Raw genomic sequence first — 25,702 nt, forward strand, 5'->3', positions numbered from 1 at the left:
TGTGCCTAAATACAAAATATACATTTTAAACACTTGTGCTCGCAACCCATATTTATATTCTGTGTATTTTATACATAAACACCAACATTAAACACTTAAAAACTTGGGTACTGAGGCATTCATGCAGCGAAACTCGGAGGGGGTGCTGCAGTAGGTAGCAGGAAGGCTACAGAGCTGACAGTGGCTGCTAAACCTCCTATCCTTCGGGGGGGGGGGGGGGGGGGGGTCCCTGTTATTAACAACTTGGTAGCGTTCATGCAGATTAATGTGTCTGGACCCTCCACCAGGGCTGCTGCAGAGAAAACTAGTTAATTTCTTTTGGGTTTTGGGGGGGGGGGGGGTTGGCTTAGTCAGGCAGCTGTTTTTATTGACCCCCAGTAAAGTTATTATTACTGAGCTGGAAAGCTTTTACAGGAACATGTTAAATGCTTGGGGTTAGTTAAGATTTTAAGGACAGATGAAAACCTCTGTACTTGTTCTATTTCTGAGGAGCCTTTGTTTTTTAATAGAATTTTTAACACTGATGCTTTTAATTCTAAACAGCTTTTTTTTTTGTGTTTATACAGGCCGGAGTCACAACCCTGGGTCACCTTGTAGACGGGTTGACTGCAGTGTTGGGCTGTGCTCGGTGCGCTTCGTAGAGAGGATGTTGGGAGAGATCCGAGCCTCCCTGAGCCCAGCAGTGTTGGAGTTTGGTGGGCTCACCTGGCGATGGAGGAGTCTGCGTTGCCGTCGTGGAGGGTGCTGTACAAGCTGCCTCTACCCAAGTGCTCCGGGGACCTGCAGTGGCGAGTGCTGCATGGCATCGTCGCCACGAACCGCTGGCTGAGCTGAGTTGACCAAGGTGTGGGGGAGCAGTGCCCTTTCTGCCCCGTCGTGGAAACTGTGTTCCATCTTTCACAGACTGCCCATGACTCCGGCCCTTTTTTTAATCTCTCTAGAAGGCCTGCTGATTAACCTCTGGTGCTTTTTACTAAAGAATTATTAATTTTAAGTATTAAATATTCTTTTAAATATCGTCATGTGTGCTTTTACAGTTTTACAGTAACCAGGGTAAAAGTTGCTTTTTCTTATTACAAGATGAATGACATGGATAATTTTATGATGAGATGGTGTACTGAGGATGGAGTGTGTGCAGTGGGTGAAGGTGGCAAGCTAATTTTTAATTTATAAAAAATGTCTGTGTGTTTTTATGGGTTTTTTTTTTTTTTATCTGTTTTATTCTTGTTTATTATGACCAGTGCTGGATTTTACTCGTTTTATTTATGTTACTTTAATGTCTTGTTGTTCTTTTTTTGTTGTTCAATAAAGGGATAAAATTCAATTCTCATTCTCTCTCTTTCTCTCTCTCTAATCACAATGTTAAAAATGCCTGCAGGGTTTCACTACTTCTGGTTACGTCATATTCCTGTGACAGGCAAGGACCAATCAAAACGCGAGACTGTTACACGCTTCCAACCCAAAAAAACGGGTCTGTGTTATACCTGGAGGTGAGTAATTTCCTGTTCCAAAACACATGGATGCAGACACGGGGCGCACCATAACAACATGGCGCACAGCTGTGTGAGCTACGAAGGTTATAATATCTTGAGACACAGACTGGTTCTATCAACTGGCACTGGCAAACCTGGAAAAATCCGAACCAACGATGATATTCGTGGACTACGAGGTGAGTATAGCTCTTAAGGTTATTTCGGTTTGTAAAGGAAAAGCGTGGTACAGACTACAAAAATAATACTACGCATTGCTTCTGTGCTGCTATTCACTCTAGTGCCAGGTACAGTGTGTGTGCACAGTAACTTCTAACTGAATAACTCTTTCAAATCAGTATTGTGTATGGCTGTCTCATTAAGTGAACGTGGTGAGTTTTATAACGGGATCAATTGCCGTGCTACTTATTCAAGTGCTTTTCTTGCTAATTAATGCATTTCAGAAGTACCAGAAAACTACCCTGATGACACAAATGTCAATATTGAATTGGGAGGAGTTGTAGTTTAATTGTTACGTTTCAGCCGTCCCTCCTCCTGTAGTCAACCTAAATGATCCTACAGATTAGGGTACACATAGAAAGTTGTACTTACTGTTGTAAAAAATTGGGAAAACCGCTTTGTTCCGATGTATCTCTACTAAATATATAAACAAAAATACGTAATTTTTGTGTCATTGCCTAAATTCGCCCCTATTCCAAAGTGCTGGATTTTTAGCGCTGTTCATAGACTACATAAGGATCAGAGTTGCTGAAGCTACAGATCTGTAGGAAACCTTGTGTAAAATATATATACATGTGTTTGCGTATAATAGTGTTTATATATATATATATATATATATATATATATATATATATAAACTTATTATACGCTTGTGTATACTGACAGCCCTGGTTAGTATTTTCTAATCAAAGAAACACTAAATAAGCAAATAAGGTTTTAACATCGCAAAGACTTAACTACAAAGAAAAAAAAAAAAAAAAAACGTACACACCGAAGTATGTATTTAAATGTTCTTGTCAATCAAGGGAGTTCTGCTTACAAAAAAAATTTCACTTCTGGAAAAGGTAATTACCAGGTATAAAATAGCACAATATTTTGGAATTGTAAAGAGCACTGTGACTGATATTAAAAAGCCTGCCTCAGAGGTTAACACATTTGCGGGCTTTGATACTAGCTCTGGGATTTTCGGAAAATTCATTGCTTGAATACTAGCAACTTAATTTAAACATAAATAATATTTTTACATTAACAATCTGTTGACTTTTTTTTTTTTTTTTTAAGTCCCTGAGATACTGCAGTTTTCAGGAAAAATCTTTCTTAAAGCTAGACTCAGTGTACTGTAGGTCAGTCAACAAATAAAGGTGTTTTCAAAAATCAGCTTATTGCTGGCATTACAATGTACAGACTAGTCAAACGAGAGGCATTATTATAAAAATGTACAATTTTCATAAAATTACAAATTAGCTACAATGTTCAGGACACTTATCTCTCCCATCTGTAGTTTCATCAGTAACAACAGACTGGTTTATGCTGTGCTTGCTATAAAACTGCTTGCATGTGTTTCTCATACTTTGGGTAGATAGAGTTGCCTAAGGGGACTAGATTGGAAATAAAGTTAGGAGTAGATGGGCCAGAATATTTAAGGAATAATAAATATTATATAACTTAATGTTCATATATTGAACAAGGCTTACACATTTACCATATGAATAGTACTTTAAGTATCACTAAAAACATTTTAAAATGTATGTGACATATTAATGGTATAACTGGTACGAAGAGATCAGCGCTTCTACTTTTGAGCTTCTAACTACTGAGCCCTCTGGATACATATTTCCAAAAACTCCTTGTTTGGTTTCAAAATGCCTTTTCATAGTGTATTCCTTAACTACTGACACACATTCACTGCACAATAAACACATTGGCTTTACGTTTGGTACAGTTGGTAAAATAAGTAAGTATTTATTGGTCCACGCATCGTTGAATCTACAATTTTCAGCATTTTCTGTTCATACTAGCTTAAATAGAATGAGCCATGTTATAGCAACACAAATAAAAAGAAAAACAAATATCTAAAAATCACTCTGACTACGTTGTATTATTGTGTTGAGTGGGTGACATAGTAACAGATTTGTGATAATAACTAAATAAATAAATGAATACATAAATTTAGTTAGTTTTTTTTAATCAGACTGTTGACAATTTTTTGGGGGGGTACGTTTCACTTTTCTGTATATACAACTTCAAAATTATTCCACTGAACTCTCACAAAACAGCTGGCTGTTTTTTTTACTTGACTCGCACAGGCAGCGCCGCAAGAGAGGCAGACAGTCCATCAGCGTAACGCCACAAAACCACCTGTTTTCTCATTATCCAGTGATCCAAATAAACATACAAAGCATTTTATACAAGCCTCATCGCTGGGCTGCTTTCAGGAGCGTAGTTTTCAAAGAAATCCCTTAATTTTTATAGGCAGATAACAGCGGTAAAAGACTGCTTGCGCAGTTTACAGTGCCGTGAAAATGTATTTGCCCCCTGTCTGATTTTCTGCATTTTTGCACATTTTTCAAACTGAATTTGGTCAGATCTTTTTGTGGGTTGTAGTAGTATATAGAGGTAGTCTGAGAAAAAAAATGACACCAAAGTTTGGTGCTTCTGTCATTTGTTTGGTGTGCAAGGTAATCAAACATGCAATCTTCAGGTGTGAAAAAGTTATTGCTCCCCTAGTTAACTCAACCCAATTAAAGGGCTAATTAGGGTCAGCTGTTTGAATACTTTGGTTAACAATCAGGCCTGATTTGGGCCAGCCCTGCCCAATATAAATCTGACTAACTTTGGCCCTTACCATCAGAGTGAAGTTCTCAGCACACTTGTTCTAGAGGCACATCATGCCACGATCAAAAGAAATTCCTGAAGACCTCTGGAAAAAGTTGTTGATGCCTATTAGTCTGGAAAGGGTTACAAAGCCATTTCTAAGGCTCTGGGGCTCCACCAAACCACAGTCAGGGCCATATTGTCCAAATGGAGAAAGTTTGGGACAGTAGTGAATCTTCCTAGGAGTGGCCGTCCTGCCAGAATCTTTCCAAGACCAGGCGTGAAATCGTCCACAAAGTCACAAAGAACCCTAGAACAAAATCTAGGGATCTGCAGACCTCTCTTGCCTCGGCTAAGGTCAGTGACACCACCATCAGAAACACACTGGGCAAAAATGGGATTCATGGCAGAGTAGCAAGGCGGAAACCACTGCACACTAAGAAAAACATGCATGCTTAGCTCAATTTTGCCAAAAAGCACCTGGATGATCCTCAAGAGTTCTGGAACAATAGTCTATGGACAGATGAGTCAAAAGTGGAACTTTTTGGCTAACATGGGTGAAAACCAAAAACTGCATTCCACAGTAAGAACCTCATACCAACAGTCAAGCATGGTGGTGGTAGTGTCATGGCTTGGGGATGCTTTGCTGCATCAGGACCTGGATGACTTGCCATCACTGAACCTTGAAGGCCATACGTCCGTGATCTGAATCTGAAGCGCAGCTGGGTCATGCAGCAAGGCAATGATCCAAAACACACAAGCAAGTCTACATCAGAATGGTTGAAGAACAATAAATTTAAAGTTCTGGAATGGCCTAGTCAAAGTCCAGACCTAAACCCCATTGAGATGTTGTGGCAGGACCTGAAACAAGCAGTTTATGCTCAAAAACCCACAAATGGCACTGAGTTGAAGCAGTTCTGCATGAAGGAGTGGGCCAAAATTCCCACACAGCGCTGTGAGAGACTGATCAATAACCACAGAAAGCGATTTGTTGCAGTTTTTGCTGTTAAATGTGGTGTAACCAGGTATTGAGTCTAAGGGGGCGATTACTTTTTCACACGGGGGCATTGGGTGTTGCATAACTTTCTTTAATAAATAAATGAAATAAGTATCAACATTTTGTGTTATTTGTTCACTCGGTCCCTTTTATGTAATATTAGATTTTCATTGAAGATCCGATAACATTCAGTGTCAAATATGCAAAAATGCAGAAAATCAGACGTGGCAAATAATTTTTCACGGCACTGTATATATATATATATATATATATATATATATATTATATATATATATATATATATATATATATACATATATATATTTGTGTGTGTATATATATATATATGTGTGTGTGTGTGTGTGTGTATATATATATATACACACACACACACACACACACACACACACACACACATATATATATATATATATATATATATATATATATATATATATATATATATATATATATATATACATATATATATGTATGTATATCCCGTTTTATCCCCAAACTCCTCAGTAATGCGATCCAAGTCTACTATATTACTATAACATCTCAAAAACTCTGTGTCTGTGATATTCTTTGAGCTCTGGATGCAGAAGAAGCTCTCTCCTTCGTTTTATGTCTGTGTTATCTCTGTGGTGCATGGGGCTATCAGATACACCCCTTTGTTTTGGCTTCATTCGTTTTTCTCAGCTTTATTCCGGAGAGAAAACAACTAGAGACCTGTACTTTACATCTTTTTGATGATGTTGGACAGGGCCCAACAACGGACTGGAAAGGGAAAACTGTAATGTCGGACCAGGTCCGACATAGGACCGCAAAGGGTTAAGGCACTGAACTTTTCCAACACAACTTGAAATTCCACCAATTTTTCACGGTTGCTTTACTTTGCAATGTAGTCATTCACATGTTCAGTTTTTTCAGCGCTGTTGGATTTTAAGCATACAAGCAGGTGCAACTCTACTGCCCGATTTTTGACAATCTGCAGCTGCATTTTCAATGCCTGTTGGGTCTTTGACTCAAGTCAAGCGAAGTATCTTGGCATATCCGAGAAATAAGCGTTTGAGGCCATTCTACTGTTTGAAGAGTAGCACAGTGTGAATACCATACTTACTACGAAATTGTCAGTGAAATTAAATACAACGTTTACCAGTTCTAGGAACGAGATTCCCAACTCTTGTTGTAATCATTTTCTGCAAGCAAAAATATACTTTGGGATGACTGGCGCTCCGGTCTTAATTATTACTTTTCCAAGTAACCCAATTCTGCGGTAAATCAGCTGACCTGGCAACACTGATGGACTGGGGTGTTTAGCTCCACCCGTGTAGCTTCGAATTTCTTATTTTTGCTGTCATTGGCTGCAAAGACAACATGGCTAGCCAGAGATTGGATAATGTTTGTTGGGTTTTTTTTTTTCTTGTATACAGTTTCCTAGTAACTGAAGACATTGTATTCTGAGAGATGTAGTTGTTAGTGGAAGTTTTAGGGGAGGCAGGAGGGGAGGCAGACAAGCTGTGCAGCAAAATTGCTATGCATATTTAATGCGTAAAAACAGCAGGTACACAGCTTACCTGGAATGCTGTAATGCGATGTCTGGATACCCAGTTTAAGAAAACTGCAAAATATCAGTTGTCCCACAAGGCCAGATTGGAACACAGACAGAAACCCTGCCTACGATAAATGTGTTCAAGACCATCACTGCAGGAGACACCATTTAGTTTGATAGATGGATAAAGTATAAACTTTTTTATAAGGCTCACTCTAGTTACACTTGCTGGTAATGGTAACAATCGTTTATCCATATTTGTTTGAACTAGGAGCCCCAAAATGTTTCTAGCCTATTACACAAGTTTGATCATTAAGAGGTCTTGGCCAGTGGTTTGATTTTTTTTACAGTGTAATCGTAAATCTCGAAAAACTACTCTCTTCTAAATCTTTTGTGGTCATTTTTGTATTACTTTAGTATAAATACATGTTAATTTGGATTCATATGTTGTTTTTTTTCTGGAAATAATAGCCATTTTCTATACTTTTGAGGCATAAGCAATTAGGAAATAACACTTACTACCCAGGAACAAAAAAAATAATAATAATTTGTTACACAGTGTTATCACACACCTCTCTCACAGTAAAATCAGGAAACCATGTAATTCTGTCACAACAATGCACTGTAAGTCTTTGTGCATTATTTGCTTTTTAGGACATGCAGCTCCCTTGCTTTTTTTCCTTCTGGAATAATTAAACATATAAATAAAATGGTTAAAGTCTCTGCTGGTTCTTTCATTGCTGAGGCTAAGCCATGTATTTTTTTTCAGGTACACTCTAGTGTCCAATTTTGGAGCGATGGATCTGAATTTCCATGTTTCTTCTGCTTTCAGGTACAACACTGTACTTCCAGACAGGCCTGCTCTATGGAGGAGCAGTGGAACATGACTGCAGTCTCCAGCGCTTCATTGGCTACTACTTGGAAGCAATGCTGGCACTGGCTCCTTTCATGAAGAACCCACTCAAAGCTGTCCTGAGAGGTGTAACCAATGACTAGAAAGACCCTTCCGTAAGCCAGCTTTATAGAAGTTGAACAGACATGCCAATTCTGAAGGGGTCCTTCAGAAACTTCTGCATGAATGTCATCTTGCACATTACTTACATGATTCATTAATAAAATTGGAAGCAGTGTTGGACTCCCCTCCCTTTTAAAACTTGAGATCCCAGTTAGCTTGTCACAAATATGGTGCATCTGAGTGATACTAGTACAGCCGGCGCTGCTTTATCAGGACACTTTGGGAGAAGTAAAAATATCCCGAAATACGCGGATGTCCCAGTTAAACGAGATGCATCTGAGATGACCTTAAGATTAGTTCATACTTCAGTCCGACATAATTTGTGGTCTGAGTCGAGGGTCTCCGACCCTGTGCGACAGGTCGGAATTACGTCATCCACATTCTTGCGACTTGTGTCTTTTTTGGAAACTTGTACATCCTTTTCTCATGCGCCTCTGACCTGAAATCGCATGGGGTCAGATAATGTTAAATTTTGAGCATTTGCTGCATGGTCGTAATGAAGCTGCACAACTTTTATAGCTGTCTGCGCCTGACGTATCACATTCATCTGAGACAGAAGTATGAATCAACACTTAGTCATGCTTTTTTGTTTCTAAATGAAAAGAAAACTAAGGAAATCACATTATGATTAAAATATTTTTATTTTTATTCCTCAACAAAATTAATTGCGGTTTATTTCTACACGAATGGAAAAATAATTAAATCACGTAAAGGCGAGACACCTGCAATGTTAACGCCAACTTTCTTTGCAACAGCAGCCTGAGAAACCACAGGAGACTCCTCATCCTTCAAGAGTTCAATGTGGTTTACTCAATTTACACAAGTCACAGCGTAACTACATGCTCACATACTCACTGCACTATGCTACGCAAACCTGCAATGCTCTGAAAAAGTGATCTCTGTTCATTTGAAAATACTGTGTCCCAATTAAACAAAGTTACTACGTTGTTTGTGGCCTGATCCTTTATAAAAATACGATAGTACTATCTGAAAACAGTATAGTTAGTTTCCAATAGTATACTACAGTTCATGCTATAGTGTTTTTGGACAGTACTATAGTATTTTCCTGTTGCTGATATTTATAACTTAATATTCATTTATCTGGGGTAAGCCAAGTCAAACACAGAGATTAATATCTAAATTAAGTCTAGTATCTCAAAACCAAATATTATGTAACTTTTACCAGTGAATGTAAATAAATGAAGTAAAATACCAAGATTAACTTCATTCAGTGTATCCTTTTTATATTTATATTGATAATTTAATATTTAAACAATATTCCTCATTGACTTGTGTGTATGTTGTGTGTGTGTGTGTGTGTGTGTGTGTATGTATGTATATATATATATATATATATATATATATATATATATATATATATATATATATATATATATATATATATATATATACACACACACACACACACACACACAGTGTCATGAAAAAGTATCTGCCTCCTGTCTTATTTTTCTTCATTTTTGCATATATGACACTGAATGTTATCAGAGCTTCAACCAAAATCTAATATTAGATGAAAGGGACCCTGAGTGAACAAATAACACAACATTTTGATACTTATTTCATTTATTTATTAAAGAAAGTTATGCAACACCCAATGCCCCTGTGTGAAAAAGTAATCACCCCCTTAGACTCAATAACTGGTTACGCCACCTTTAGCAGCAATAACTGCAACCAAACACTTCCTGTAGTTATTGATCAGTCTCTCACAGCGCCGTGGAGGAATTTTGGCCCACTCCTTCATGCAGAACTGCTTCAACTCAGTGACATTTGTGGGTTTTTGAGCATAAACTGCTCGTTTCAGGTCCTGCCACAACATCTCAATGGGGTTTAGGTCTGGACTTTGACTAGGCTAACTTCCATCTCCAAAACTTTAATTCTGATGTAGACTTGCTTGTGTGTTTCAGATCATTGTCTTGCTGCATGACCCAGATACGCTTCAGCTTCAGCTCACGGACGGACGGCCTGACATTCTCCTGTAGAATTCTCTGATACAGAGCAGAATTCATGGTTCTTTCAATGATGTCAAGTCATCCAGGTCGTGATGCAGCAAAGCATCCCCAAATCATGACACTACCACCACCATGTTTGACCGTTGGTATGAGGTTCTTACTGTGGAATGCAGTGTCTGTTTTTCGCCAGACATAACTGGGCCAATGTTGGCCAAAAAGTTCCACTTTTGACTCATATGTCCATAGAACATTGTTCCAGAACTTTTGATGATCATCCAGGTGCTTTTTGGCAAACTTGAGACAAGCATTCATGTTCTTAGTGAGCAGCGGTTTCCGCCATGCTACTCTGTTATGAATCCCATTTTTGCCCAGTGTCTTTCTGATGGTCATGAACACTGACCTTAGCCAAGGCGAGAGAGACCTGCAGATCCCTGGATGTTGTTCTAGGGTTCTTTGTGACTTCCTGGACGATTTTACACTTTGCTCTTGGAGAGATTTTGGCAGGACGTCCACTCCTAGGAAGATTTACTACTGTCCCAAACTTTCTCCATTTGGACAATATGGCTCTGATTGTGGTTTGGTGGAGCCCCAGAGCCTTAGAAATGGCTTTGTAACCCTTTCCAGACTGATAGGCACAGCTTTTTTCCGGAGGTCTTCAGGAATTTCTTTTGAACATAGCCTCTGGAACCTGTCTACTGACAACTTCACTCTGATGGTAAGGGCCAAAGTTAGTCAGATTTATATTGGACTGGGCTGGCCCAAATCAGGCCTGATTAGTTAACCATAGTATTCAAACAGCTCACCCTAATTATCCCTTTAATTGGGCTGAGTTAACTGGGAGGGGGGCAATAACTTTTTCACACCTGAAGATTGCATGTTTGATTACCTGACAAACCAAACAAATGAAAGAAGCACCTTCTCTCGCAGACAGGCCACCTTCTAGCATCCAGGCATTGCTCAAGCGGGGCATGGTCATATCTTTCGCTGTTCTTGCGTTAAATAAAATCATGTCTTTTCAAATGGCTATTTATACAGATTCTTAACCCTTTGCAGTCCTATGTTGGACCAGGTCCGACACTGCAATTTTCCCTTTCCCGTCCAATGTTGGACCCTGTCCGACATCATCAAAAAGATGTAAAGCACAGGTCTCTAGTCGTTTTTTTTCTCCGGAAAAAGCAGAGAAAACCTTTCAATGGCCGAGTGAGACCGAAAAAAGGGCGTTTCTCATAGAAAAAAAAAAAAAAAAAAAAAAAAAAAAAAAAAAAAACCATGCATTACAGACATAACACGGACATAACAAAGGAGGTAGCTGCTTCTTCATCCAGGGCTCAAATAATATCACGGACATTTGCAGAGCTTTTTGAGATGTTACAGTAATAAAATAATGACTTGGATCGCATTATTGAGGAGTTTGGCTCCGTGTCAAGTCCGTGTCACTCTTTTCAGATTGCAGTACTGTGCGTGTGGGTCTCCCCATCAATCAAAATTGAAGGTGGTTCATGCCCAAATAGAGATAGAACTCGGCATTGGTTAGAGCACGCTGTCGGGTGTGGCAGCTTACTGTAGGAAGTTCAATATTTATTTTTGGCTGTTCTTAAAATTTCTTACACGCCAAGATATTTGTAACAAATCTATGTGAAAATTGACTGATTTATTTATATTTCTATTAATACTTTATAATCCTTGTTGCCTTTACATGTGCAGGTTGACACTCAAAGCCGCAGCCATACCATTAATGAAGAGGTTTGGAATTGATGGGGAAGGCCTTGAATTAAAGGTAAGGTCTGGAATGGGTTTGATTTTTGCCAGAATAAGTTTAGTATTTACGGTAGTCAAATGTTTATTTTGATTATCATGGAGTGGTGAAGGAGACTCGGGTACACTGGGCATGACAGGAAGCAGTAGTTTAAACTTTATAAATCATTAGCGCTCTGTGACAAGGTAGCTGAATGTTGACGTTCCCAGACCTAGAAGTTGACAGAGAGGCAGACAGGCATGGGTATGAAAGCGCTGGTGTGCATATTTGTTTAACAAAAATAAAATAAAAAGGTTGTACATCAAAAAACACTGCTCTCAAAGCTTCAAACAAAACAAGTCTTGCAACACAAAACAAGACCATATTGAGGTCAGGCTGTTTAGTTGCCTTCACTGATTCTCTAATCCTAGTTTTAGTTTTGTTTTTAGGCTCACTTCTTTTTCTATTGGTTGTTTTGTGATTCCCTGCCCTCTCACATACCACCTTCCAAATTCCCCCCAAACAAAGGATTTCTCTCCCCTTATATCCTGTGTACACTTCCACACTTCTGCACTATGTGATTTTAAAGTGCTTTAGAAAAATTTTCCTCCCTTAACATACTACATTTTCATTGCCAAATTGTTTACATTTGTACAGTGTTTGTGTATGTACTCCTGGTCTTTTTAGTACCAGTGGCAGGACCCTCATCCCCACTGCCTCGAGTCCTTCAGGACCACGTCCTGTTGATTTACAGCTCGTTCTGTAATGCTGAGTTGGTTTGTGTGGAGGGGTCATTAATTCACTGACACGGGAGACAGAAAACTAGTGCTAAACACCACTTTGGTGCACGATTTATGATTGTCCACAAGGTGGCACTGCTATCCTGTGATTACCAGCAATGGTATAAGTTTCACTGATTACCTTGGGTACACTCTAAGGTGCATGAAACAATAATCAAAACAGAAGACACAAAGAAAGAGAACATAAAACTCTGTTAAGAAAACTACAAAATAAAGGTGCTGCACTCTGCAGGGTTTCTCCAACCGTCGCTACCCGCACAGCCCGAGACTCTGACTTACACTCTCCAGTTCCCTCAACTGCGTAGTTTAAAAATATACTTTCAGGGAAGGTTTCCCCACTACTGCTATATTTCTTTTGACCACAAAAAATACTGACATAACCTTAAGATTAGAGCTTGTGATTTTTGGCTTTAACTAATAATACACCCAATGAAAAAATGGAAATGCTGGAAATGGTTACTCAATTCATGTGGTCTTTAACTCTTTACCATTTACAAAAAAAAACTAAAAAAACAAACCCTACACCAAAAAACAAAGACAAAATCAGCTTTCCTAGTCCAGCTGGTCAATGTCTGTCCTTCTCTCTGCAAAGACTGCAAAGGAAAGAAGGTGCACCTACTGTCGATTTGACTACTATTGTGACAGAAAAGAAAACGTCCAAGCATTTTGGAAAGTAAACAAAACAATAATTTCATACAGTATATACAAAGTGAAAGCCCCGAAAAAACGAAACGAATAAAAAAATTTAAAAAAATGATTTACATAAAACTCCAAATAGATAAAAAATAAGCACAGAGGGAAAACAAAAAATAATAAGCACTACTTAAGATCCTTATCATTTACATTCAGCACATGTACTGTACACTTAATCCTAAACTGTAAATGGTGTACCATGAAGCCAGACTTTCTGTCCAGGTCTTTGTTTGTTTGTGTGTATTATAGTTGTGTATATTACTGGTACCGGTGAAAAAAACTTGAAAATGTTCCGGGTTTTTTTGTGTTTCTCAATTTGCCACAATCCTTGGACATTGTTGTGATTGCCACAGTCGTTGGCATACTCAGTTTGTTTGTACGTACTTTACTTCCAGCTCCCAGAACTGCATCATGTTAGCTGTGAAAGGTTACTCAATGTTTTCAGAGTAACACATGTTTGTTAAATGTCTACATATCCCTGAAGAAGACACTTTGAAAGTGGAACTTAAGGAAACAGGCCTTATTTACAAATCAGAGAAGTTACAAGTAGACAGTACTGATGCTATATGCAAGTTTTCGATGCGTCGCTCCATTTCTGATGGCAAAATGAACTCTTAATTCACACAGAATGATCATCTTGAAACAGACACACAAATGACAGGCTTGCTGTTGATTTAAACACACCCCCCTGATATGCCATGGTTTCATGTGATTATTTCTTTTACAGTTGCTCTGTTTGAAATAAGTGAATTTTATATTCTCTAAATATATAATTTAATTTATTCCTGAAAACTGTTTCTACCCCCCATACCACCTTACCCATGTATCTTGCAACCCACACACACTTTTAGAAAGGCTCCTGCACTGTTGACTTCAAGCGTAATGATTGCATGCCCATGCTTCATTTAGTGTTCCTATGTAGTATGTACAGTCATTTCATATGATAACGTTGGAGGGGGAGGGGGGGGTGGTCGTCACAGCCTGAAACATTTCCAAAGGGGTGCCCAGCAAAAAAAGTTTGCAAACTCCTGATTTAAACACTTGGCTTCACGCAAGGTGTGGTCGATATGACATAATCGGGCACCTACTGCAGTTCAAATAAGAATCTGATTGACTCTGAGCCGGTTCATGTCTGAGTTGTGAGTGTAAACACACCGTTATGCAGTCTTTTGATTCAGATTGGTGGAGCAGTGCTGAAGAGACAGACCACTCACAGGTGATTGCCTGTCAATCAAGTCATGTATGTAGATGGAGACAAGTCTGTCTCAAAGGGCCTGCATACTAAATTTAGTGCTTTTTGATGGTTTGCCATGGTTACACAATGTAAAAGGGAAACCCGCGCACAATCGAACATTGCCAATGGCAGCTACCCAACGACCATTAGGGGAATCAAACGTGATGGAGGCTGAAGAGGGGTTAACAAAAGTAAATTGGAGGACATTTTTCTAATAGAAGAATTTTTTTTTTTTTTAAACATTGTCATTTCTTCAAAGAAACAACATGAAACTGTGTTGGTATGTGAAATCAAAGTAATGATTGTTTTAATTTGTTGCCTCTTCAGGATCCTGAGGAGGGGAATGCCCCCTGGTGTTGGTGGGGAGTTTGTCTTCTCCTGTCCAGTGAGGAGGTTTATTAAGCCCTTGCACTTTACCGACCCTGGCAAAATCAAACGCATTCAAGGCATGGTGTATCCTTTTTCTTCCTTGTTTGTTTCACTTACTGTCCCAAGACTCAGATGTTTTGTTTTTATGGTTTCTAAAGAACTTTGTAATGTTTCCCAGAGTGTTCTGAAAGGAAGGACATCAGATGCTACTTTAAAAAATAGATTTAGAATGATTTTTTTTTTATTTTATTTTTTATAGAAAGAGAGCCCCCCCCCCCCCCCCCCCCCCCCCCCCCCAAAAAAAAAAAAAAAAAAAAACAGCCAAAAAAACCCTGGTCCTTGGGAGGCATCCCACTGAAAAAATGGGTGGTCCTTAAAGGGTTAATGGGACACATCAGAGAATTGCAACCAACCAATTTTATAATTATCAGCAGCACAGTCAACCTGAATAAGGAGCTTTTTTCAAAGCTTTATGCACCTTGACAAGTCTCTTCATAGATTTTCAGTAAGTCACCCCACAGATTGCTAACAGAATTGTAGACTCTGCCAGAAGCATTTTAAACCAGTTTAGACCAGACATATACATTTACACAGACCACATGAAAGGAGCCAATGCAATGTAAGTATCCTTAATATACAGCTGAGGTAAGGTGGGTGGGGTGTTATTAGGAGGGTCAGTCAATTTGTTGGTGTACTTGTAAAGTTTTTTTCAGAAAGGAAGTTACCAAATAGACAACTCCTGATTTAATTTTATTGGTTTTTAGTTGTCTTCAAGTAAAGTTTTTGAAAAATAAAAGTGACTATTTAAAATAAATAGCAGGTTAAAGGTGGTGGCACTCCAAAGTTTCTCTCAAATGTTTGAACTATTTTCCCTCATTTCCACATTGTTACTTCATGGCTTGATCTGATACCAAATGCAGCAAAGGCTCTTCAGATATTAACTGGGCACTCTGCCTGGGAGTTCTGGTTAAAAGCACACCCTCCTGCTGACAGTGTTGGTTGGCTAGAGCTCAGTGTACATGTTTCTGTGGAGAGCTGTCACAGCGGGTGACAGTAACATATGGTTCAAACATCCATACTTCCTTTCCAGAAGCCTGACATGTCTTTCTGAATTTCTACTTTTATTTAAAGCTGCAGTGTACCACAGTTTTAATTAAATTATTTTTTAAAAAATGATTCTTAATTGACTGATTTCCTTCGTTTTATCAATTTAACTAAATTATGTTGGCTTCCTGATTTGTTTATTTGGTCAAAATCTAGTTTTAGTGGTTTTGTAATACTAAAAAGCTTTATGGGGACCGCATACATGTAAAATTGCATTTAGAAAACTTAATACAAGTATTAACTACAAATCTTGAGAAAACATGGTACTGTCTATCATTTTCTTTTTCTTTTTTTTTTTAAATCATAATCAAATTATGATTTGGGGGTTAAATCTTGATCAGCTTTAATTGATTTATCAGAGCAATCGGTAAATTAAATTGAATTAAAGTTGCACTCAGAGTTAACTTGAGATATTAATTAAAACCCAGAGGTGCTGCTTTTTAATTTTTTTTTTTTAAACTAGTAAATAGTTTCTTGGTGTTGAACTGTTGACATTTTCATGTCCCCAGGATTTGGTCTTTCATTAATAGCAGAGATGACGAACGGGACCAACCTTAGTGCTGAAATGGCCTCCAACCCTCCGGGACAAGGGACACCCATTCTCCCAGAGGAACTTGGCAAAAACTGTGCCAACCTACTACTTGAAGAAATTTACAGAGTAAGCCTTTTAATGTGAAGTAAATATCCTTGTAAGGGGCGCTTGTTTGAGTGTATCAATCTCGTAAACCAGGGGTGGCCAAACTTGGCTGTTCCAGTCCTGGTCTTTGCTCCATCCCTGGTCTAAATTGTTTAATTGAACCAATTTAACCTCTTAAACATTTACCTGTTAACCCTGAAGTGGCATGCCCCTCCATGACCACGATTGGACGCCCCTGTGGTAAACCATCTAAAATAAACTTCCAATTTTCAGCATGGTGGAAACTGCAGGCAAAATCTATTGGCAGCCCTCACTTTGAATTGTGACCTAAGATGCACAGTTACTTGACAGTGCACTTCAGGTTATTAACTTAATGTTTGGTAAAAGGCTGTATTCTTTTACTTTGCTTAAGTTCCATGACCAGTGTTTTCCAGAAAGAAAATAACCCTTTCCCTGCTGCATTGCTTTAAACTCTGGCCATACCACTAATACAATCCACATGCCTTTAGACTGTAGTTGGTACACATTTGTATACAAAAGACTGTCAGTAAAGTTCAATTACAGGTGCTGTCCAGTGGACACTATCTGTTTCATTGAATATATCCATGATAGTCTTTTTCACATTTCCATTTTACTTCAGTTTACAAACTGTTTGATTTGATTTGACATGCCCCTTAGATAATGCTACCGGAATGTGCGTTTTTTTTGTTTACAAAAACTAATTTCTAATTGCATGTAATTTAAATGTGCTTAAACTTGTCTTTGGCATCACTGATTGTTTGTGCGGTTTCAGAAAGTGCAGTACATGCAGTTTCAGCTTGCCAAACCTCACTTTTCAAAAGTGTTTGATATTATAATTGTTTAGCGAAACCACTAGCAGATGATAGTTTGTATTAAGAATCTGTTTTATGATGAAATCCAGTACTGCATGTAGTGACCTGCATGTGATCCCAATATGACGTTTTGCTGGATTTTCCATTGAATATCTATATCTATCTATCTACCTATCTAGTGTGGCCAGTTAGTCTGTTTGTTTATTTTAACCTAAAGTGCTGTGCTTTTACCACTTTGTATCTTGGGCTCAGACTTCATATTTGCTTTTTAATATAATACCAACTGGGTGTTGTTCATAACACGACTTGGTGCCGTACTGAAGTGTAACAAATGTTATTGTTTTTGAGCAATTCTTTAGTTGCAGATTTGAGTGCAGGCTTGGGAACGCACCCAGAACCACGACTGTCATAAGGCGTCTCTGCTTACCGGAAGTTGGTTATGGTATAATGCAGACAGGGTATTGAAATGTTTTTAATTTTCCCTCGCTGCAAAATAGTCCTTGTTTACAGCTCGGCTATTGTCCATTACCCATTTTCTTTCCTCAGAGAAGTTATGCTTTTGTAAACCATGTGAATCTTGTTATTCCAAAAAGCTAAAATGTTTCTTTTGTATGCTGAATATTGTTTTTAGTAGCTGATTATGTAGCTGAGTTCTGGGTTGGAAGGAGAGAGGGGGGTGATAGAAGTTAATGTTTGAAACAGATGGTGGTAATTCTAACTGCAATAGCATTGTTCACGGGCATATCCCCAATTTTTTTTTCTATTATTTTATTTGGACTGTAGTTAATTCCAGTGAAAACAACAAGCAGCCCAAACATGTAGTAAGCAGGCTGCTGTGTTATTGCTGTTGCAGGACAGTGCGCGAGCAATATTTTAAGTAAGTACCAGACCATTTTTTTTTTATTTGAACTGATTATTTTATAAACTTGACTTGCTCAAAGCGTTCAGACTGAATATGATCAGGCATCTTGCCAAAATGTATTGTCTGCTGGACTGGTTTCTTTAGTTTCGTTCAGATTTTATGATCACGTCTTGGGGTTGAATCTCTTAACTACTATAAATATTTACATGTATGTGCATGTTCATCACGTATACAGTAGATAATTGTTTTGAATTTTTTTTTTTTAAATTGTATCTGTTTTTAGAAGCGGGATAACACACTTCAGGGCTTGTGTATTGTGTTGCAACCCAACTACTGCCGTATGTTAATGAAACACAACTCATGCCCTGTTGTGTGTTATCCCTTGCTGTACAAGCTGCTGTAATGAGTGTAGGTGAGCACAATAAACAAAAACACCCTAGTAAAGAATACATTTTAGACACTCCAAAACTATATATGAGGGAGTTCAGACCTTTTTTTAACTTGGAGATATTCTCCATGTGTGCATTTTCTTCCTGCTTCTGTAGCCGAGTTTTTAATCTATAAACTATGCAGCCACTTCCTTTCCGTAATTATGTAACCTTTCCACGGATCACCTGAAGTGAGAACCGCTGCTCAAGAAGAAACCCCCCCTTGTAATAAATATGGCTAGGGCAGCGCTGGACTATATGATGAAATCTCTTCTTCTTTTTTTTTTTTTTTAATATATACAGTTGAACATGTCATACTAAGTAATTACTGTTTTTGTTTATTGTTTGAATTATTATTATTATTATTATTATTATTATTATTATTATTATTACAAACAGATTTGTATTTGGTTTAAAATGTTTGGAATTGTAGTAACTATTGCCCTTAAGTTACCACAAAAACAGTACATTGTACACTGCCTTTACTTTCAGGATCACAGCTGATTCTTTATTGTTCTTTTATTGATGTAAAACTAGTACACATGTTTCAATCCTCCATACACCCAGTCACAGTAGCTTTTAACGTGTAATGTGTGTTTTGTGAATGCATTGTTTTTGATGTCCCATCTGAATTATTTTCCAAGTATTTTCTTTTTACATTGTGTATTTCTCAAGCCTCCCTTGGTGCTATCTGATGCCAGATTATACTTGCAGCGGTAAGATATCTCTTACCAGTATCTCATGTAATTGGGTCGATGTGCTGTACTGGCTTGGGAAATGGATGAGAATTTGTTGTGGAGACATGCCACAGATTATGCTGAAACTGAACAAATAAACATATTTGTAAAACATTAACATTACATTAGGTTTTAATTGAGGAAGCTTCTGTTCCCTAGGTATCCTACACTTAAGGTATACTTATCTTTTAAACTTGAAAAAATCTGTTTAACAAGTGCATCTGTGATGTTATTTTTTCAAAGCACTTGGTGATATGTTTTGTTTGAAAAGGAGACATTCAGTAAAAAAAATGTAAAACTACCATCATGCCAATTCAGCTTTTTAAAATGTATTTATTTTTTTAATTAGTATATGTAATGCTATAGATTTACAGACAAAGGGGAAAACCTGATTGCTTTGCTCTATTCGTTTTCATGTAGGTTGAAACTGCAAATTTTAGGGACTTTTCCAAAGGTCATTATGTAATTTAATAAAAAGCATATGCAAGTGTTGTATTTGTATGTTAAGCACAGGTAATGGTTAAATCTGCTTCATCTGTCTGCAGTTACAGAGGCAACAGTACATAGATTGGGCTGTAGTGAATAGTAAATAAAATAACAAAACGAATAATCTGAGCTTGGATACTTAGAAATAAAGATGCATTACTTTAACTAAGTTTGAAAAAAAAAAAAAGGTTACATTTTAGAATTGAATGGATATTGCTGGGCTACAGGATGTGAAGACACTGGTTAACTGAGTAAACATCTTTATTTTATGAGACCTAATCCACACATGTAGTAAGTATATTTGATAAAGACAACTCTGAAAACATTTACCATTTGCTGCAGCTGCTTCTGTTTGAAATGTGTTTGGTTTGACTCAGGAGGTGGGATGTTAACAAAATTCATAGTCTGGTGCTGGAGCAAAAGCTAGTCTCTCTTTGGATACCAATCTGAATCCATTCAACAGGAATGGAAATAAGTCTCCTATTGCATAGCAGTTTCACCCAAAGGATATAGGTAACAAGCACTTATTAAACTTGTAGTACAACCAGGAATGGATCAAACTGCTATGCAATAAGAGTCTTATTTCCATCCCAGATTCAGAAACATGAGTAAACACTGGGCAACTGGGATAGCAAAATTTTATTCAGTTTACAATGCTTTTCCACACTCATTATTGCCTCCGATTTTATTGCAGTGAGCTGTTCTTGGTGGTGGTGGTATGAAGTTAACATCATTTTACAGTCAAAGTGGCATTGAACTGGAGTACAAACTACAAAAAAAAAAAAAAAAAAAAAAACTTGTAAACTAGTCAAGTCGAGAAACATTTCATCCAGTCCTATCATCAGTGTTATTTAAATGATGAAGGGATAGCCAAAATGTGAGTATTATATAGGTAGCGACATTATTTAATTTGTTGTGCGTGACTGATTTAAGTTGGTAACCGCTAACAATTTGTGTTTGCAGGGCGGCTGTGTGGATTCAATAAATCTGAGCTTGGCTTTGCTGTACATGACCCTTGGACAGCAGGATGTTTCCAAAGTGCTTTTGGGCCCACTCTCACTATACACGTAAGTTATTTTTCAACAGTTTTGGCTCGCTGCAGGATCCAAAGTTCCATTGAAAAGGCCGTTGAAATTCCATTCTGTGAATAGAGTAAAGTGTTGAATGAAGCATGACACAGTGGAGTCTTCTCTAAATTTCTTTAGGGCTATTTTGAGAGCTAACACTTGGCATTAGAAACTGTTGGTGGTATAAAAAAAAAACATAATATGGGTCTCCGGTGGTTTGTGTCACACCCCAATTGGCACCAATATTCAGCTACCTTCCTTACGGTATTTTTTTGTTTTTAAATCCGCCCCAAGAGTTTTAAATATCTTATTTACTTTTTTCGTTGTGAATGATCATCCATTTTATTAACAAAATGTGTATACCCTCCTCACAATTGATGTCTGTTGGTTAGTGGTAGTTTACTGGTTTGTGTGGTGGGGAATCTTACCCTTTTCACGAGTGACCTACAGTAAACTGTGTTGATTTGTTATTTTTGACCTAAAAGCATTTTTTTCCCTTAATTTTAAATCCTGTAATGTTTTTCATGTACGGTGTGGGTTGTGACTTATTATTTTCAATTCCCAGTTGCAAAACAAAGCTGTCTGTGTGATTTTAAACAGAGTTGATCAAAATGGTTTATAGCTGGCAAGCCTTGAGAATCTGCTGGATTTCTGCTCTCCCTTTAATTTTCAAAATGCCTGTAGGAACCTTGACTTGAAGATCATTAGAATGCTTTCCAGCTGCTGTTTCAAGATCTTTAGGGTTTAAGTAACTTTCATTTCTTACCTGTGTAGTGTTATTTTCAGGTACGTGTTAAGAAGTGGTACTTGGCACACTGCGCTTGGTCTTGCTTGCCTAAACAACTCCGAACACCACTTTCGAACACCTCACTGGCTCTGTAGTCCAGATCACAGCTTCTATCAAAGTGAAAAACAACGTCCACAAACTTGAACTTGAATCTATAAACGTCAGGTACGTTCAAACAGTATTCCAAGTCCAAAAGAAAAGAAGATAGTGACAGACAAATTGAAAAAGGCGTTTTTTTCTGAGGGATATCGGACGACGTTCATTAGGTAAACTGTTCCCTCATTACTACCACTAGTTGAATAAAAATTGCTGCTCATAATACCTTTATGGCTCTGCGACAGGGTGTCAGAGTGGAGAGACACGTAGGATTGATGCGTTTGTCACGGCCCACAGGCGCGCAGGATTTATTAACACATAAGAGAATGAAAGTAAACAGGTTATGTGACCTTACCAGTGATGGTAAAGCACAGAGGACACATACAGCAAGGTGTACAAAGGCAAAATAAAACACAGTACAAAAAACTACAAATAAAAGGTGCCGTAAAAACAGCTAGCACTACTCCTGTAAACAGGAGGTCCCGCTGGAATCCACTTCTCTCAGTACTGCAGGCTTTTGTTGCCTGAAACTAAGCTCCTTTCCTACCCAGCTCCAGTATAAATACGACCGCCAGTGGTTGCAGTTTCTTCTAGAGTGAATGCTGGAACCCTGACCCTGGTTAACACATGCAGTCGTCAGCAGTCCAGTTCTTTCGAGCAGGATTCCAGTCCTCCATAGTGCAGTGTCTCATAGCCTTGCAGCAGCCTCCACCAATCTTGTCAGGATGTTTTTATGGAAGCAGTTGGCATGCCCACCTACTGGTCAGAGATTAGCAGAACCAATCGCTTACTGCCTTCCCCTCAACCAAACACTGCAGGCAGCAAGTCCCAACCGAGCACCCGCTAGCAAACAATTATTTAATTAAACATAATTACAAAAACACACAAACATTACACCATTATTTAACAGTAATCTACAATGATCAGTTAACTACAATTACTAAGACTAACAATTTATTAACAATTACCTATCACTAATAATAATCCATCAATCAATTAATCAACCCCAACATAATAATTTACAATAAAAAATCACAAAAGGTTCCTCTTTGTCCATGGCCCCAGCCTTGCTACAGACGCATTTAAAAACACTTGGTCAAATAAGTCAACTAAACTGATTTTTCAAACTATCGTGATGGTTTTGTTGAGGGCACCTGTATCTGTTCCATAACTGTTCCAAAATGTTGATTTAATCAACTAATGGGAAATAAATATGCCACTACACTAATTTGCAGGAGTTGTATGGAAATATTAAAATATTATTTTGTCAAATATGTAACAGGAAAAAAGTGAATGATGCTCAAACAAATGTACAGTAAATGCGACAGTCGAGAGTATAAACTACTACAGCGACACAATTTGTTCTGAGGCAGACCCATCCTCCCATTGTAGCTATGTTAGTGCACTTTCATCCTTACCTGAACACCCCCTGCCGTTGACTCATTTCAAGCAGACTGCCAGTTGTGTGGTGGTTTTGTGATATTAACCAATGACCACTAAATTCATTTCCCTTGGAATCAAAACTTGGAAATAAAAGCAGGTCACCTCCAGAGATTTAAAGTGTTCGAATTTACCTGTCTGCTCTTCCACTTACAGTAGACACAGTAGGGATATTGTGTTATCCCTGAAAAACAAGATATTAAATCACACATTGGCATAGATAACAGTCATGTTGAATAGATACAAATATAACACAAGCATTAACTATTCAATATCTCTGCGTTTTTTTAAAAATAGATATAAATGCAGATTTGTCAGATTAGCAATCTTTTTTGTTTTTTGTAAAAACCCTGTGGATATGATAATAAAAAATAAGCCAAATGTACATTGTTTCAAACCGCTGGTATATAGTTTAGTCAATAATATTTCTAAACTCACAAATATCATACAGTATAGCCATATCCATCAGTGGTGTTGTTACCTGTGTTTCATTTACACTGTACAATCCTAAAAAATCGTCGCGTATTAAACTATTAGGCCACACTTTTTTTTTTTTTTTTTTAAATAAACAAACATTAAACAATAAATTCTTAGTCTAAACTCAATACTTCTAGAACATAATATGCATATCTAATGGAAACTGTATGAAGTATGTATTCAAGTTAGTGCTGACCTGACCTGAAAAGGTAGATATTAAATGAACCTAGCGCACACAACTTCTCCGTAGTTTCTAGTTCACAGCATAGACTGCTCTATATCAGCGATCCTCTTCTAGACACTGGATCGGGATCAAAATAGGTATTGTCCGATAACGTCATAGGATAGTGGTATTTTACACACACAGTTCAACAGAGTTCAGTCATTTGCATTATCAGTGAGTGTCCTTTATTGTCACTGTCAACAACATTAGCTTTTAATACATTATTTTACTATTGTATCTACTTTATTTATATTGCATTACTTAATGTACACAATGGAGAGTTAAGCCCTCTTTGTACTTCTGGACAGTGGGACAGAAATAGTCAGACTGATATTTGCATGGGTATTTCCATAGCAGTTCATGATTCTGCAAAATGTGCATGTGACATGATTTCAAGAAGAGGATGAATTCTACAGTGGAGCTGGCGAGCGTGAACTGTCCATTTTCGGTTATCATGGTACCGGTGCTGTGTACTTCAAAAGTACAGTACTATGATAACTGAAGATTGACAGTGACTTCTCAAAGACATGATGAACACAGACATTGATGGGATGAGGAAGGAAAGGAGGGGAGAGGGGTTATCCCAATAAAAAAATAAGTTTAGTAGTCAATCTGACACAAACAAAATCAGTATTGACCTGATGATCGAGTGGTTAAATGACAAGTGCATAGAATTGATTTGGTAACCAGTCCTGTCCCTCAGTAACAGCTATTAAGATTTACCCATAAATGCTATTGTGTTGAACCAGTGAACCACATTGTCATGTATGGGTGTATTATTACTTGGGCCTGAATTGTTGGGATGTTTCTTGCCATAACACTCCCTTTTAGCTTTCCATTTGTATTCAGGGTTAATCTCCCTTTGGTTCATTTGCAGTAATATAGCATTCTAGGTTTTGCTGTATTGATCTTCCTCTATGTGCAAAAGAGATTTTATCAGAAATGAAAAAGCACTCTTGTAGATACCTGAAAAACACAAGTGTGAAACAGACACAACATACTCTTAATAAATATTGTCCTTTTCAAGTTTTGCCATAACTGGATCAGCCCTTTTAGATTGTTATTTTTACACAGACTTGCCGTAAAACTTGGATTGAGCATGATTGTGTAATACTGAACAGAAAGCTTCTGATCTATGAAGGGTGTGCATGGAAACTTTTAGACATTTCTGTGTGCAAACAGTCAGTAATGAATGGTTGTTCATGTTTTTCAGAAGATGCATCTCAAGTTCCCTTCCTTAAGAGAACTTTTAGATTCATAACAGAAAGCAGCTGTACATGCAATTCTGTGCACTACTTTGACTTTTTTTGCTGTGTCTGAATTCACATTGATAACACCATTACAAATTGACCCTCCATAACATCCAGTGTATTGGAATTTGAATTCCCTTCAGTCCTGTTATTGGATGAGACTCTTGACATTAGGGGTCGAACTGATGGGGGTGACCCCCCCCCCCCCCTTCTCCCCAGTTCATACGGTACTTTTTATTAATTGCTCTTTCAGGATCGAGTTCCTTCGACATTTGAGAAGTTTTTTCCAAACCGTGTTTAAGATAGAAGCACTAAAGCCAGAAGAGGATGGAAAGGGTGGGGAGAAAGTTCTGATGACCTGCGTTGGACTTGGATCTACAAACCTTAGCAAAACTTTGAAATAATAATAAAAAAAAAAAAAAAAAAAAAAAAATGTTAAAACCAAAGTCTTCTAGGTGTCATTTATAACTTTAAGACTAGATTATAAAACTAAATGTGGAATGTCTTTGTCACGGGGTCATGCTCCATGTTACAAGATTTTGTGGTTACATTTAACAAGAAAAATAATGTGTCGATTGTGTTGGACATTGTCATTGGGGT

The 25,702-nt window shown here is 37.8% G+C and overlaps 2 protein-coding genes across 2 annotated transcripts in view; both read left to right on the forward strand.

Moving 5' to 3' along the window:
* The first annotated feature begins 1,548 nt into the window (after nt 1–1,548).
* On the forward strand, nt 1,549–25,671 carry LOC121321705 (RNA 3'-terminal phosphate cyclase-like protein). Its single transcript, XM_041260815.1, has 5 exons — nt 1,549–1,669; nt 7,689–7,835; nt 16,289–16,437; nt 20,726–20,829; nt 25,356–25,671. The coding sequence occupies exons 1-5, from the start codon at nt 1,549–1,551 to the stop codon at nt 25,504–25,506; spliced, it is 672 nt and encodes a 223-aa protein (XP_041116749.1). The 3' UTR covers nt 25,507–25,671.
* jak2b (Janus kinase 2b) overlaps nt 20,756–25,702 on the forward strand; it is a 130,452-nt gene continuing 125,505 nt past the window's right edge. Inside the window, exon 1 of the mRNA XM_041257597.1 lies at nt 20,756–20,829. The gene's annotated coding sequence lies outside the window, so the exon portion shown is untranslated. The remainder of the gene's footprint in view (nt 20,830–25,702) is intronic.

Source organism: Polyodon spathula, chromosome 1, assembly GCF_017654505.1.
Source record: "Polyodon spathula isolate WHYD16114869_AA chromosome 1, ASM1765450v1, whole genome shotgun sequence".
NCBI lineage: Eukaryota > Metazoa > Chordata > Actinopteri > Acipenseriformes > Polyodontidae > Polyodon > Polyodon spathula.